Below are 15,641 nucleotides of genomic sequence, written 5' to 3'. Positions count from 1 at the left end.
GTATAGGAATTTGATAATTGTATACATGTGGCTGAAGCCACCACTATGGACACCTTTGCTCTGGATGACACTATATATTTTGTAAAACTCCCATATTTTGAACAGCTTTAAATGATGAATGCATTTATGATCGATCTTGTTATTTGAAAAGAAAGCATTAGCAACTTTATTTGTAAAAGAATTTATCGACCGTATTTTATTCTTTTATTTTCACGTGACAACCTAAAGTAATGGCTGGTACATTCTTCCTTTTTGAAAAAGCAAAATAGTTTAGAGATTATGAGCGGTAAGAAAGAAATGACTCTGAATAGAGTTGTGAACTGGCCATTCAAGACTCTATAGTGAGGATTTTCCTTCTAAACCTTGTTTTGGTGAAAAGAGAAAGAAATGAAAAAGAAAAAGAAAAAAAAAATTACCATGGTTTTTGTTAATTAAATCATTACTATTAAACCAATCATTATTTTGGGGGTTTGCATCATGATTCCTGAATAAGATTTAACCTACTAGTAGCATAGTAGGCTATAAATTGTGTCTCCACTTTGCATGAAAAGTATGGCTCTTAATGCTTAATATGTATTTCATCCTATAGGTTCAATAGACTGTTAAGAGCATCATATTTTTAAATTGATATTATTAAACAATATTACAACTTTGCAGAAAACCTGATACTACATTAGACTAATTTATCAGTTCGTATGATATGTAAAATGAATTTAGTGAATGTGGCTAATTATTTTTTTTCTTTCTTGAACTGCAGCTGATAACAAATGACAGATTCAAGAGCGTAGAACATAGAGAGTGCTGGCAAATCTCATAGGTCCAAGAATATTATCTATTGCATGCTTTTTCATTGTAGGTTTTAAATCATCACCGAAACTCTATGGACCTATAAAAGATTTATTATCAGAAGAAAATCATCCCAAATACAGAGAAACCACAATTGTGGAATATGTATGCTACTGTCAAAAAGAACAAAGGAGAAAAAACCTAGGAATTTCAAGTCCTGCCAATTTCACTTCTTAGACACACATTCAACAAAGATAGGTTTGCATAAATAATGATTAAGGAGATTCCATCAAAGAATACAATACAAATTCATTAAAGTTAAAAATCACCACTTAAAAGGTAATATGTACTTCCAAACATAAATGAAAATGAAAAAGACAAATCAACGAAATCAAAATATAAACATGAATTCAAGTAATAAACCTTATATCTCATTAAACAAAAAACGTTAGGCATTAAAGACACGAACCTGGAAAGCGATAAATCTTCTTGTCGCAAAACACAACCAGCTAGGGTCCTAACCCAGCCTATGAACTGAGGGAGGAAGTTTCTGAAGTTAGAAGTTCCTGAAAAGTCAAAATTGGACAATATTAGTGCAACAAAAATACAATATCTCAAACCACCACACCCAACTCTTCGCGTAACGAGGCTGATGTTACCTTTGGGTTCTCAGAAGCTCATAAAGGTCACTCAGAAACTCACTCACGAAGAAGGTAGTGCGGGAAGTTTTGGTGTGAAGGTGTCAAGGTGCTGCAAAACCTCGCGAGGAAGCTAGCGCGGAAAGTTTTCGTTCAATTAGAAACTCACAAAGAACAAGCGAGGAAGCTAGCGCGAGACAACTTTTATAACATATGGTTCACGACGGTGCAAATTCAAACCCGTCTTTGTATTTAGTGATTTCAACAATGGTGTTTAGGATACACCATCTTAGTCAATTTTCTGATAATTACAAAAATGCCCCTGTCTAGCATACGAAAATGGTGCCAAACGAAAACGTCGTTGAATATGTAAAATATTTACCAAAATGCCACCGCCCCTAATACAATGACGGTCGTGTTGCGACCGACTTTGAAACCGCGTCATAAAAAGCGTTTATTTTAGTAGTGAAGCCATCAACTGAACATAGAAGCTTAGCATCCACAATGTTATCTTTGAGCTTGATTGCAAGAGAGTCGCTGGTAATGTTATCAATTACAACAAAGGCTCTACAGACTTTCATGCTATCCTCAACATATGAGCAACTTTTTTTAATTTTTTAATCTTAAGGGTGAGTTTTGTAGAGGAAAAATTGTATTTTTGGTCTCCTAGTTTATCTCTAGTTTCGAATTTGGTCCCCCAGTAATTTAATTCACGAATTGGGTCCTCCTATTTTATAAAATCGTGCAATGTTAGTCTCCGGACCATAATTGGACGTTAACCATTAGCAAATAATGTTGATTGTCACGTGTCACGTTCTTATTGGATGATGACTGTCACACGTCATGTTCTGATTGGTCAATAAAAAACAAAACAACAATCCATTTTATTTTTCATGAAGTTGACATCCAATCAGAACATGACGCATGACAATCATCATCCAATAAGAATGTGACACGTGACAGTCAACATCACAGGCTACCGCTCAACGTCCAATCGTGGCCTAGAGGACCAATATTGCACGATTTTATAAAATAAGATAACCCAATTCGTGAATTAAATTACTTTGGGACTAAATCCGAAATCGAAGATAAACTGGAGGATCAAAAATACAAATTTTGTCTTTTGTAAAAAGAGAAATTAATTGTTTAGCTCATAACTTAGTAAGGATTTTAAAATTTTATGTAAGCTTTTATGTTTTTAATTATATTTCTTTCTGCATTTTTTCATTAATCATAAATGAATGATATAACTATATTCTCTTTTTTATTATAAAAAAACCCAACCAGCATAGAAGTGACGTGAGTCAACGTATCCCCAACTTGAGCCAACCAAACACCACTTGCACCATTCAATTGTAATTTATTCGAAATAAACCAAGATAAAAAAATCACCGAATCAAGTCAATCAACCGAACATGTCGTAATTGGTTGTTTTTTTGCAAATCATATGTGTGCCTGTATATATAATAATATCGTAAGTCACATCTATACGCTAGAACCTTACGATTTTTGTCGTGAAATTGTGAATCGTATCGTTACACATTCGCTTGCACGATAAGAGATATGTTTTTGGAAAGAAAATGATATATTTTGTTCACACCAATCATGCCATTATAATATAATAAATATCCAGAAGAAATGAGATAGAGGTCTCTAGTTCAAGTTTTCAAATTACGTTAAATATCGATAAATTTTTTCATCGTTTATAATAATTTTAACTTGAATAAAATTATATTTTATAAGAAATATATGTAGTTTAAACGAAAAAAAATATCTAAAAAAAGTAATTATAACATACTCTTCTATCATATTTTTTTATAATTAATTCAATTTATTACAAACTATAATGATAAAGATTTACATATGATTTTAGTTCTTTAAATTAAAAAACAATAATCCTATTTTAGTTCTTTAGTCTAGTGTTATTAGAGACTTTGCTTTAGATTAAAACTTGCTTATATATATGACAACATAATATTTTTTTATTAATAAATATTAATTTTTGTTAAAATATTAGTTTTTATTAACCAAGAGAATAAGACAACTCAATATAACTTTGCATCATTATTATCATCAGTATAGTTTACAATATGAGTGCATTGTTTTTCCTTAGCAAAAGTCATTGAAGAAAAACTAAAACATTTTTTTCAACTTACAAAATTAAAAAGATAAATCTTAAATTTAAATTGAGAGACTAAAGATATATTTAAAACCAATAAAATTTATTGCAGAACGAAACTCATAAAATGTTATACTATTTTATATTTTTAACAAAGATGAATGCTAATGATCATTCTCTTTTTAAATCTTTATATGAATACTTAAAATTTAGTGTAAAGGACCAATTTAATCCTTACATTTGTATTTTGCTCTTATTTTAGTCTTTAAAACTAAGAAAAACTAAAAATAAATTACTAATTTTCTTTAGAATTTCATTCAGGCATCTAAAATTATTCATTTTCTCTCATTTTCATCTTTAAACTTATACTGTTATTATTACTTAAGCCCCAAGATTAGAGATCAAATGAGAAAAAAAATTATTTTTAGGAACTCAAACGAAACACTAAATTTTTTTAGGATTTATTTTAGTTTATCTTAATTTCTGAGATCAAATGACAGTAAAATTGATTTTAAAAGGACTAAATTGATCATTTATTTTGAAATTCATTAAAAGTCATAATTTTAGTGAATTTTACTTCACATTCAATTATTATCTCTTAATCTAAAAGCAGAACCCATTAAAAATGATAATTTCTAATAAATTTGAAATATTCATAAAAGAAACTCAAAAAATAAAAAATAAAATTGAAATGGTGAGTAATTCCATATCTAGAATTTTCGTGGGGAGAATGTTAAGTGCGGCATAAACGAGTCGTACGCAGCACGCCGAGACACAGAGAGACAAAGAAAAGAAGCACTTTACTCAATTCAATTTCTTTCGTTCCTCTCACTCACAAACTCAAACACAACATGATGTGGGAATGGGACGATTACCAAGACACCATCCCCAAACACGACCTACCCCAACCCGATTCCCACCTCAAATTCGATTTCTTCTCCGCCCTCTCCAGGCCCAAGGTCCTTTTTCAAACTTCTCAAAATTAGGGACTGTTTGTTTGTGTAATAACTGCGTTTTGTGTTGGGGGCAGGATTATTACAAGATACTGGAAGTGGATTACGACGCCACGGATGACGCTATTCGCTCCAATTACATTCGCCTCGCGCTGGTGCGTTGTGTTGTGTTGTAAGCATTTTTTTTGTTGGGCTTTTCGATTGGGCCTAATCCATCTATGTGGGTCTCGTTGTGCACGACGCAGAAGTGGCACCCGGACAAGCACAAAGACCAGAACTCTGCTACCTCGCGATTCCAAGACATAAACGAAGCTTATCAGGGTACGTGCACACATATCTATCTATCTCCTTTTAGGGTTGGGGTTAGGGTTGCTTCTGTTTGTTATTTTTTGTGGTTTTAGACAAGCTTTGTGATTACGGATGTTTTCCATTTGTTACTTACTTTTCTTTCTTTCCTCGTGCTTATGTAGTAAGTAGTAACATCATTTTAAATAAATTCTATTTGAATTTTGCATTTTCTCCAGCATAATTATTGTGAATAATGTTTACAATAAATTAGTTGCGGGCAATTTTATTTTTTTATCTGTAGGAATAAAAAAACAGTGCTAAGTGGTTTATAACACTCACACACACTGCTCAACCAAGTGAACTAGACTCCTTTGGTAGTCTTGGGTAATTTATTTGTCAAAATGTATGTATGTATGTATTGCTCAAGCAAAAAATGCACCACTCCTAAAATTGGGTCAGGTTCTAAATGTTCTAATGGATTCGGTAGGAATAAGATCGTATAACCCTTATTTGATGACTTGGAAACTGATTCTGTTTTGTTAAATTCGTGTGTCAGACTGATGTGAATGTAATTTTAATGTGTTGCGATGGAATTGCTGCGTGAATGGGATGCTTGTGTACAATATGGGAATCAAATAATCAACTGTTTGGCATAGTGGTAGACTGTGTGTGTGATAAACTAATAATCTATGTGTTGACTTTTTCTTCTTCTGAGATTTAAGAAATCCAAAGGATGAAATAAACTTGAGCAAGCGTACATGTGCTAAAATTTATTTGAACAAGCATAAGAATAGTGATTGCTTGTGGTTCTGAAGTGCCACCCCAAGCATAAGCATTGTGGTGGATGAGTAGTTGTTCAAGAAAAGAAAAGATTATAAATGAATGAGTGTATTCAATAGAAGGTTGGAGTTTACCTATTGAGGAATACATGACTAAATCTTGTGTATGGTGGTTTGACTTTAATCTAAATGGTCTTTGTGAAAACTTTATTTTTGTCATAACACAATGACTTTACTTGATGATCCTTGTGGCTAGAGGGGTAGATGAGTCAAACCGGGCACTAGAAGCTCAAGCTTAACATGCAAAAGAAAAAATGCTAGTCTAGCTTGGCTCATTTGTTTAAACAAGTCAAATTTAAATCTCAAGTTTTATTGGTAAGTAAACGATTGAGATTGGTCAAGCATTTCCTCAAATAGTTTACAAATAGTTAACTGTCATTACACCCCTTGTGTAGCCTAGCCCACCCACCTATGGAACAAAGTTTTGTTGCTGTTATTGTTAAGGGGAAAAAGGGTCAGTCAACTTAGTTTCTTACTTTATTTCATTAGAACTGCCCTTTCCCTTTAGGACAACAAGCACCTCAGTCTTATTGCTTTTGCTGTCAATTAATTGCTTTTGAACACTTCAGTTTTTACATTATTGTTTTATCCTGTTTCTTATTTCCCCATTTTGCATCCTTTGGTTAAATAATAATTCTTGCTCTGTTATAATCTCTTGCCTTCTAGGACATATGTAAACTTGCTTACAACTTGGATAGTTCATTGTACTGAGTTTGTTCTCTCTGTGTTCTAAGCTTGAAATAATGTATCCTCCCTAGTCCTGCTCCTTGCAAAAGATAAAAAAATAACAGGAAAGGTTCCCTCTTGATTGTTACCAACTTACCATGTCCAGATTTAATGTAGTTAGTTTTTATATGATGTGAGGATGAACCTCGGCACAATTATAAGGCTGCTGCCTTGTGACCTGGATGTCATGGATTCAAATCCTAGAAATCCACTTGTGGGTTCAAGGCTGCTTATATTTACCCTTCCCAAACTCCATTTGGTGGGAGCCTCTTGAATTGAGCCACCCTTTTAAAATTTTCTATGATGGGTGTGCTATTTTTTGGCTTGTTAAATGTTTGATATCAGGGATGACTGTCAAATTGAATAAGAAATTAAGAATTGTTAACACAAGTGCTGGAATTTTTAAGTTGTAGGGATATGGGAGCTTTACCACTTCTTACACATTTGTTTCCCTACCAACCTGCCCAATGCTTATAGTCTAATAATAGGCATGTGACCAATAACGAAGATGATCCATTGATGCCTGAGAAGATAAGATTATGGTTGAGACAGTAGCTAATGATAGGGATTAGATTAGCAGTTCAATAAATATGACATTACTATTGTGGTATAGTACCCCTCTGATGGGTACTGTTGGAAATCCTATTTAAATGTAATGAGATCTTAAAATTCTGCTGATTATCTACTACACTTCTCTATTATCTGCCTACCTTATTTATTTTCCCTTAACCAAGTAGATGGGACTGTATGAGTTCCGTCAAGTTATTATAACCTAACACCTCTTCGGCTTTATTGGACAGTTTTGAGTGATCCAGTCAAAAGGAGGGAATATGACATAAATGGGATGCGTTACGAATATGATTACAATATAATTGTAAGCAATATTTGTCTTCCTCAGACAGGATTTGTGTTTTGAAAGAATGTTTAATTTACATAAGTGATTCTTTCTGACATTTTTTTGATGTAGGATTATCTCAACCGTTACAAGGGCCTTATATTGACGTGCAATGGCCTTGGCATAAAGCATTCGATATGGTAAAAAACAAAACCAACATCAGACATCCTTCCAGTGCATCTGGGACAGTTTTTTTTAAGTACCTGTCACTGCAAGCCATGCTTATTAATGAAGATATCTGATTATGATGTCCTAGAGAGAGTTTCATGTTTTTGTATAAAAAAAGGACAAAATGGGACTTGTACCTCTTGTAACGTCGAATGCTCTCGCCTCCCATGCCTTCTTTCATATTTGTGTTTATATCATCCTTCCCTGCTATTTTATATGTTCCCAATGTTTTGATATTTTAGTGGCAGTAAGGGGCTAAAGCCCCTGAGAAATAAATATATTAATCCACGAGGTAAGTTGATCGAAGCTACATAATCCAAAAAAAGTAAGCAGTAGAAAATAAGAAGAAATAAAACACAATTCAAGATTTGTAATAAATAAATAATTTGATCGTATATATTACCAATTTTATGGGTCAAGAATGAACTAAATTCCCTTGGCCCAAATCGACGAGTGAAATTCTAAGTTTTATATATATCTTACCGTGTTTAATGTCTGATAGATAGTTCTAATTTAAATTATATACTTTATAGACCGAAATGTCATAGAAAACAAATTAATCGTGGATACAAGATCAATCCATAATAACCAGGAACATTCACAATTGTTGACAATAGCTTCCTAACGCTTAATTACAGGAGGACCTAAAAATGTTGTGAAAGAGAACAATATATCCAAAGCAAGTTAGTTAAGTTGATTACAACGAAGCTAAGTTGATTTCCCTGTTCACAGATTTGGTAAAAGTCATATCAAGGCACGGTGAAGTTATAAATTAAACCTTCTTTAGCTAGGATGGCAAAAAATACATACTTAAAATAGAATCTGAAATCACTTTGGATTTGAGAAATTTACAAGCAAAAATATGAGCCAACAACAAGTGGCCCTTACACTCTCCAACTTTGTCCTCCCCATAAAATGAGTCATGCACAACAAATCAAAGGTTTATTTTTTTGGTAATACTTCTTGGAAGACACATAAGATTGAAATTAAATATGCTTATAAGATTTAAGTCTAAAAAGGAAAGAAAAGGAGCACAAAATGAAGTCAACTTTGGTCCTAATCAGTCACACTAGAAGTATTGGATGATAAAGAACACAAGAGATTGAAACAAAGAGCATTAGAAGCAAGAAACGGAACAAGACAGAGAAGAGAAGGAAGACCCAGTGAAACATAGCAAAGAAACGAGGAAAGCAGAATCAAGGAACTCACTCACCGGCAACAAAACAGCCTAGGTGTGGCTGCCGCAGCGTGCGGCGGGCCCTAATAGTTTTGTGTGAGACAAGTAAAATTAGGACTTTGTGAAACAAAAACTGTGAAATTGAAATGTAAAAAGTAAAAACTACAAGGATAAAAATAAAACGTACGGGTGCAGCTCAAGTGATATTAGAAAAATAAAAATAACTCTATACTCTATAAATTGTTTATTCATTCATGGTATAATTATCGATACTTTTACAAATAAACCAATATTATGAATAAAACAGTTTATTTTATATAGTACAAGTATTGGTTTGATTATTAATTTAATAAAATATTGCTAATTTTTATTAATAATTTAATAAAACAAGAATAAAAATCAATATTATGACTTAAATATCTCTCTAATTTGTCTCATCTTTTTAGTCATTCAAATTTAAAGTTATTTTTTTAGTCATTATAATTTTGATAATGCTCTTTTTAGTTCATCTCTACAATGCGAGCCAAACGGAGAATAAGAGAATCGTAATTTTGTAGTGACTTTTGACCATCAAAAACTGATTTTCTATTTTAAATTTTAAAATATAATTTTTGATAGTTTAAAAATGTCAAAATCAAGTCAATAAAAAAAAAACTAAAACAATTTTTAATGCAGTTAATGAGTTTTTAATTTTAATTGACATTATTCTAGTGGTGTTTAATTGCCAAATATTTATACTTTAAAATAGAAAATAGAAAATTAAATTCTCAAAAAGTTGTAACCAAATTGTGAATCTCTTATTCTTTGTTTGGTTTAAATTGCATAGGGACTAAAATGAGCATCATTTGAATTCTAGGGACTAAAAAAATAACTTCAAATTTTGGGGGACCCAAAACAAAATGACTTGAATTTGAAGGACTAAAAACATATTTAAGTCAAATAAAAATGTTGTTCTAGAAGCATGTTAATATCCTTCCAAAAAGGTTGTTTAGAAAGTCTGGTAGTAACCTTTTAGAAAGGTTGTTTTGAAAGCATGAAACATATTAGTATCCTTTCGAAAAGGTTGTTTTGAAATAATGTTTGTATCCTTTTCGAAAGACTATTATGAAAGCATGTTAGTAACCTTTTGGAAAAATTATTTTGAAAGGATAAAAAAAATAGTATGTTGTAGATTCGCGATTCCAAAATGGAGGCACATTTTACTCCTCTGTCTTTTGCTCCGTCTATACCTTCTTCCTTGCATAAAGTTGTTGACGATGGTGTTGGGTGGTGGTATTTATGTGGAGCAGTGATGTTGTGTGGTTGGGTGGAAGTGAGGCACGGTGGTTCTAAGTGGTTGGGTGGACTATGGAGGGGTAGTTTTATGTGTTTGGGCTTTTTGGAGGTGCAGGAAGAAAAAAGGAAGGTACAAGAAGTAAAAGCCTTAAACAACATGTGCATTTCCAACGGATTTTGTTTACTGCAGTCCATCCAATTTCTCTTCTTACCTAATAAATAAATATTTAAAATTAAATTTTTAGTTTTAATGGTTAGATTAGCAACTGCATTAAGCATAAAAAAAGATTAGCAAATGCATGGTGTGCAATTTTTTTTAAGACCCTAGAGGAAGAGGTATGGTGCTCAACCTTATTATTCCTACCCGATGTAGGACTTCACCTCACAATTGTATTTCAACAATTTTCCCCTCAAGTATGAGAGTTTCTTCCACATGGTAGTCTCCCCTCAAGTTGAAGCCATTTTGCTAAGAAGACTTTCAATACAAAGGATCTCTATATCCATGGATTCGGAAAAATTTATACTGATGAGTCATAAACAACCATATAAGTGAATTTGACAATACACTTTAACCATAAACCTTAAGGTTTAAGTTTAAGAGTCTTCTCCTCACTTATATGATGTTCAACTTTTCCATTTTTACTTGATGTGGAACTCCACCCACGGGACACGCTGTCTAGACCCATCGTTAGAAAGACTTTCAATACAAGGGATCGCCAGGCTAAGGATCCATTATCATCATCTTACTTGTCTGAGTCACTTGTCAAGTCGAACCATCGGTTCTGATACTGATTGTTGTGCAATCTGAGTGGGTAAACACCAGGAAAATTTCAACCAATGGGACCATGAGCACACCACATAAGTAAATTTGACACCACACTTTAATCTTATATAGTAGTTAATCTTTTCATTTTTACTCGATATATGACTTCACCTCACACTTATATTCTACCAATAGAATATAACATGCTTGCCCTTTTCTCCCCCATAAAACAATAAAAACAATCATAACACAATGATATCCTAGAGAGCAAAATGCTTGAAAGAAATAACTCATTGTAGTCCATGGTCATATCTTGTCATTTTCATTTGAATTGATCTCGAATTTTATTTTGTCTTAATTGTTGCTAATAATGAAATATTAAAGTTTCTTCCATGTAATAGCAATTAAAAATTGTGCAGTCGCGTCCAGCCACATCTGATTTAGCATATAGCAACAACATATGTACATATAACCGTTTGTGACAAAATATGCACTTGCATCTAGTTCAGCCATGTTATTAGAGAATATATCCGTTTGAGATTTTCAGGAAGAAAATATCCGTTTGTGATATTTTATTTATTTATTTTAAGAGATTTGTGATATATTATGTACTTGGAGTCCTTTGTGGTTCTCATGTCCGTTGAAGGAAATCAGAAAATTATGAAGCAACAAGTGGTTGGTCTTCCTAACACTAAATTTAATTTAAATAACGTTTGGATTTAAATTTTGTGGATAAAAAAATATGATTGAGAAAAGAGATTCTCAAGTGATCAGTTAAATTTGTTAGCAAAAATTAATTATTAAGTTGGCAATTATGAACAAATATATTACTTTATATTTTTTTATACATATATATTGCTTGATATAGTTGGCGATGATTCGATCTTAGAGGTTTTTATTTTTAGTTAAGCCAAACACTATAATTAAAGATCTAATTACATTCATAAACTTATACATGCATCATTGTGAAGTTGAGGGCGGACTACACGAAAAATTAGATCTCATCTGAATTTTGCAGTGGAAATAAATTATACACAGAAAAAATGGTAACTAATGATTAATATAAAACATAGCACACGGTGGTAAGTATAATTTGTGAGTATATGTAATAAATAAATTGATAAAATATATTTTCCCCTCAAAATATTAGGTTTAATTATTTATTAAAAAAATTATGTTTTTATTTCCTACATTTTAACTTAAACATATAAAAAAACCCACTAGAATCGGCATAGTGATGAGAGGTTTACTAATATATATGAGATTTTATGTTCAAATCCTAGTACGATCATAAAAAAAAAAAACTTAAACAACATTTGCAATAATATTTCTTTAAGTTATAAATGTATTTTTTTTATAGAAAAGTTATAAATGTATTAAACATCTAATATTTTTACATAATATGTTAATGTCGGGTTATATTAATAATATTAAAATATGTTAGAAAATTTATAATTTCATGCACAGATGCTTTATACATATTAATTAAATTTAAATATATTTGTAATCCTTATAAATTGGTAAAATTTGATCTTAATCCTCCAAATAATTTTATCAGTTTTGTTCTTCTTAAATTTCAATTTTCATTAAGAATTAACGGTCCTTAATTATCACTTAGTGACAATGCATGCATGCATGGCAACATATTTTCCTATTAATTATTATATTACTAATCTACTTATTAAATCATATTGAGAAAAAAGAAAAATTGAACCTATAACCAATTGGTTTGGCTCATAACTTAAATGGGTTAAGACTATGTGACTAATTTTATAGTCTTTAACTTAATTGCTTAACTCATTTTTAAAATTTGATGACCCATCATGGACAAACCCAAAAGAATTAGGTTTATGTGAATTGATGCCTTTAATCTTATTAATGTGGTTAATATTGCTAGTGGTTGAATTAAGAGAATAAAAAGATTTTTTATAACAAATTTTAAATAATTAATTAATTTAAAATCACTTGGTGTATCTTCTAAGCTCTTATTATAGCTTAGATGTTGCTTACCTCTTTTGTCCTTAAGCTCAAGATTGGAGGATTGTGTACCTTCTTACACCCTTAGATAATTAAGAAGGTAGGGGACAAAATAATTAGGTGATTGCAAGTGCCAAACAAAAGAGGCACTCAACCGCATTGCTCACACCTTTTTTCCAGGTATTCAATTCCATCTCGTCGCCAATGCCCAAAAGTAACTTTTTTTTATGAGGTTTGCCTTTTTTTTTAAAAAAAAAAATATTATTTTATTAGACTAAAAAGAAATGGGAATCTCACTTTAAACATAATTTGTTTTTAAAAAGAGAAAGCTTAGAATTATAATCTTTAACACTCTTTTTTAAACACATTATATTTTGAATGATTTTTTTTTAAAATTACATAATTTAAAAGCCTCACTACAATATTTTTTTTACAGGAAGTCTCACTACATATTTAATGAGCCCAATTCATGATTTTACAGTTTCCAATAAACTTTAATGAGAAATATATTATAAACAATGTGTTAGAAAATATATTATAAACTTTAATGAGCCCAATTCATGATTTTATATGAATTTTCATTGAATTTTTTTCATGAAAAGGCTGCTTAAGCCAAGACAAGCTATTTTGCTAGCTCAATTAGCCATGCAGTTCCCTTTTATATTAATACACTCTCAATTCTCTTCTTTTTTTTCCAAACTACCCTGCCAGCAAAACACACTCCCTTCCTCCCCCAATTTAACTCTTTCCAAGAAAAGAAACAACCCCTCCTCGTCCAACTAGCCCCCAACAGCCATGATCACCGGAGTAAGATAGGAAGATAATTAAATATGTAGGATTCATATGTTTTCTTCTATAAATATAATTAACGAGTGTAACACATTTGTGAAACTGAAACATATTATCCTAGCATAATTAGGGTGGCCTGACGATTGCTTCCTGACTTCCTGGTGATACACGAAACACAAATCCATCATCCATACAAAGTGAAGCAACTCCTATCAACGACCCTATCCAATGACAGTCTCCATAGTAGTGGCCACTGGCCATATGGTACTGAATAGTGAATACTTACATGAGAGGGAGAAAGATGACAGGAGTGTGTTTGGTGGGATATTTTAGGGATAAAAATGAGAATATTGAGTGTATTAGTAAAAAGGGAGTGTAAATAGTAAAAGCCTGAAGTTTTATTTTGCCACTTTATTGCAACCCAACTAAGTCGACATGACTGATTAAATTTTAATGGAAATTAAGTTCTGCACCTCCCTTATTGCATCCTGCACCTCCCAGTTTTTTAAAACCCCAACCTATCCCTTCTATCTTCTTTTGATCCTCTACTTCCCTTTATCCTCTTCTTTCTCTCGCAGTTAGTACAAGTCCAAAGCTTCCCCTTTCTTGTTCTTTTCTTCTTTTCCAACTCAACTCTTCATCTTGGAATTGGTGTTTCTATTTTGAGTTCTAGATCTATTTCTGGAACAAGCGTTCTGTAAGGGTATAAATACTCTTACAAAATGATCCTTTTGAAAGGAAAAATCTTACGAAATACTTTTTCCATAAGCAAAAATAGTGCTTCTAAAAGATACAAAATGCACTTCCAAAAAGGCTATTTCAAATTACAATTTTTGCTTCTGAAATGGTCCTTTCATAAGTTAAAATAGTGCTTTCTGGATCTCCCTTTTTGAAAGATACAAAATACACTTTTGAAAAGGTTACTCTGAATTACAGTTGTTGCTTCTAGAATGAACTTTTCGTAAGTACAATAATGATTTTGAAAACCACCTTTTTAGAATATACAAATTACACTTCCAGAAAGGCTGCTTCAGATTTAAAAAAACTTCTTTTAGAATGGTCTTTCTATAAGCAGAAATGCTTATGAAACAACCATTCTTGAAACATTTTTTGTTTATGGAAAGGTCATTCTAGAAGAATTTTTTACTTTTGGAAAGGTCATTCTAGAAGTATTTTTTGCTTATGAAAAGCCCATTTCTAAAGCATTTTTGCTTATGGAAAGATCATTCTAATTTTTTTTTTGTAGTTAATTAAATTTGATGAAGAAAGAAGGAGGTGAAAATTTCATTAAGAATACTATTATATTTTCACTAAATAATAAGGGGTGCAAGATTCAACTTGGGGAGTGCAGGATTCAAGTCCCCACTCCATGTGGGAATCTATTTGTTAAACATTTTAACAAATAAAATTGTATTATATAATAATAATAATAAAAATTTACTATTAATACTTATAAGGATTAATGTTTCTATATGACTATATCGGTGTTGTTTTAAAAAAAATATTATATTTTTAATCTCTCTTTGACATTGTGTAATTTTTGTATTATGTTTAGTACGAATCCATCTATTTTTAAAAGTAACAAATTTAGTTTGTCAATTGTGTTTTTGTCTAAAATTTTCAAATTTTATTTTATATCACAGTTTATAAATTAAATTATCTTTTACTCAAAACTCATCACATCAGGTAATTGAACAAATTTTGCCAAAAAAAAAAATACTTCTTCAAACCCTAATATCACATCTTATAATTTTAACATATTATAGAAAATTCCACTGCTATTACTTAAGTATTTTAATAAATTTAACTCTACAAGACTTTTAGTATTATTTAAAATTGAACTTTTTGTAACCGGACATCTTTTAAAAATCCAAAGACAGCTTATTTAATAAATAAATCGAAAATAAAAAAATTAACAAGTGATTGATTTGAGTGATATTGAACTCGATCTCTTTAAACAGAATTTTGGATTTAAGCAGATGAAAAACGTGTGATTGAGAAGAAAATATTTCATTAAAGATAACCAATGAAATTTTCTTAAGGAGATTAATCATCAAAATCAAAATAAGAAGAATATAGGGATTATAATCAAAATCTAAATGAGTAAACATATAGGGATTAAAATAAGAAGAATATAAGAATTTAAATTAAATAAAAAAATGCCAGACAAAAATGTACCATTTTCCCGTTGAAGTGCATAACCTTATTTAATAATTTTGTAGGGGCTCCTATAGTCAGTGAAGCATTA

General features: G+C 31.2%; 1 protein-coding gene across 2 annotated transcripts; it reads left to right on the top strand.

Annotated features, from left to right (window-relative positions):
• Window positions 1-4,263: 4,263 nt before the first annotated feature.
• LOC114395299 (chaperone protein DnaJ-like) lies at window positions 4,264-7,648 on the top strand. 2 transcript variants are annotated; one of them, XM_028357049.1, is made up of 5 exons: window positions 4,267-4,502; window positions 4,574-4,651; window positions 4,742-4,817; window positions 7,150-7,223; window positions 7,317-7,648. In XM_028357049.1, the coding sequence occupies exons 1-5, from the start codon at window positions 4,395-4,397 to the stop codon at window positions 7,386-7,388; spliced, it is 408 nt and encodes a 135-aa protein (XP_028212850.1). In that variant the 5' UTR covers window positions 4,267-4,394; the 3' UTR covers window positions 7,389-7,648. The 2 variants fall into 2 exon arrangements, with proteins under 2 accessions (XP_028212842.1, XP_028212850.1); XM_028357041.1 differs by having other exon boundaries at window positions 4,264-4,651.
• Window positions 7,649-15,641: the final 7,993 nt, after the last annotated feature.

The sequence above is a fragment of the Glycine soja genome, chromosome 2 (assembly GCF_004193775.1).
Source record: "Glycine soja cultivar W05 chromosome 2, ASM419377v2, whole genome shotgun sequence".
Lineage (NCBI taxonomy): Eukaryota > Viridiplantae > Streptophyta > Magnoliopsida > Fabales > Fabaceae > Glycine > Glycine soja.
Note: the sequence above shows the minus strand (reverse complement) of the source record. Positions and strands in the feature narration are given on the sequence as shown.

Excerpts from the sequence above, each read along its gene's own strand:
- LOC114395299 (XM_028357041.1), top strand. The coding sequence starts at position 4,406 with ATGGGACGATTACCAAGACACCATCCCCAAACACGACCTACCCCAACC. Across the intron at positions 4,652-4,741 it reads ATTACATTCGCCTCGCGCTG|AAGTGGCACCCGGACAAGCA; the intron begins GTGCGTTGTGTT and ends TGCACGACGCAG. Across the intron at positions 7,224-7,316 it reads AATATGATTACAATATAATT|GATTATCTCAACCGTTACAA; the intron begins GTAAGCAATATT and ends TTTTTGATGTAG.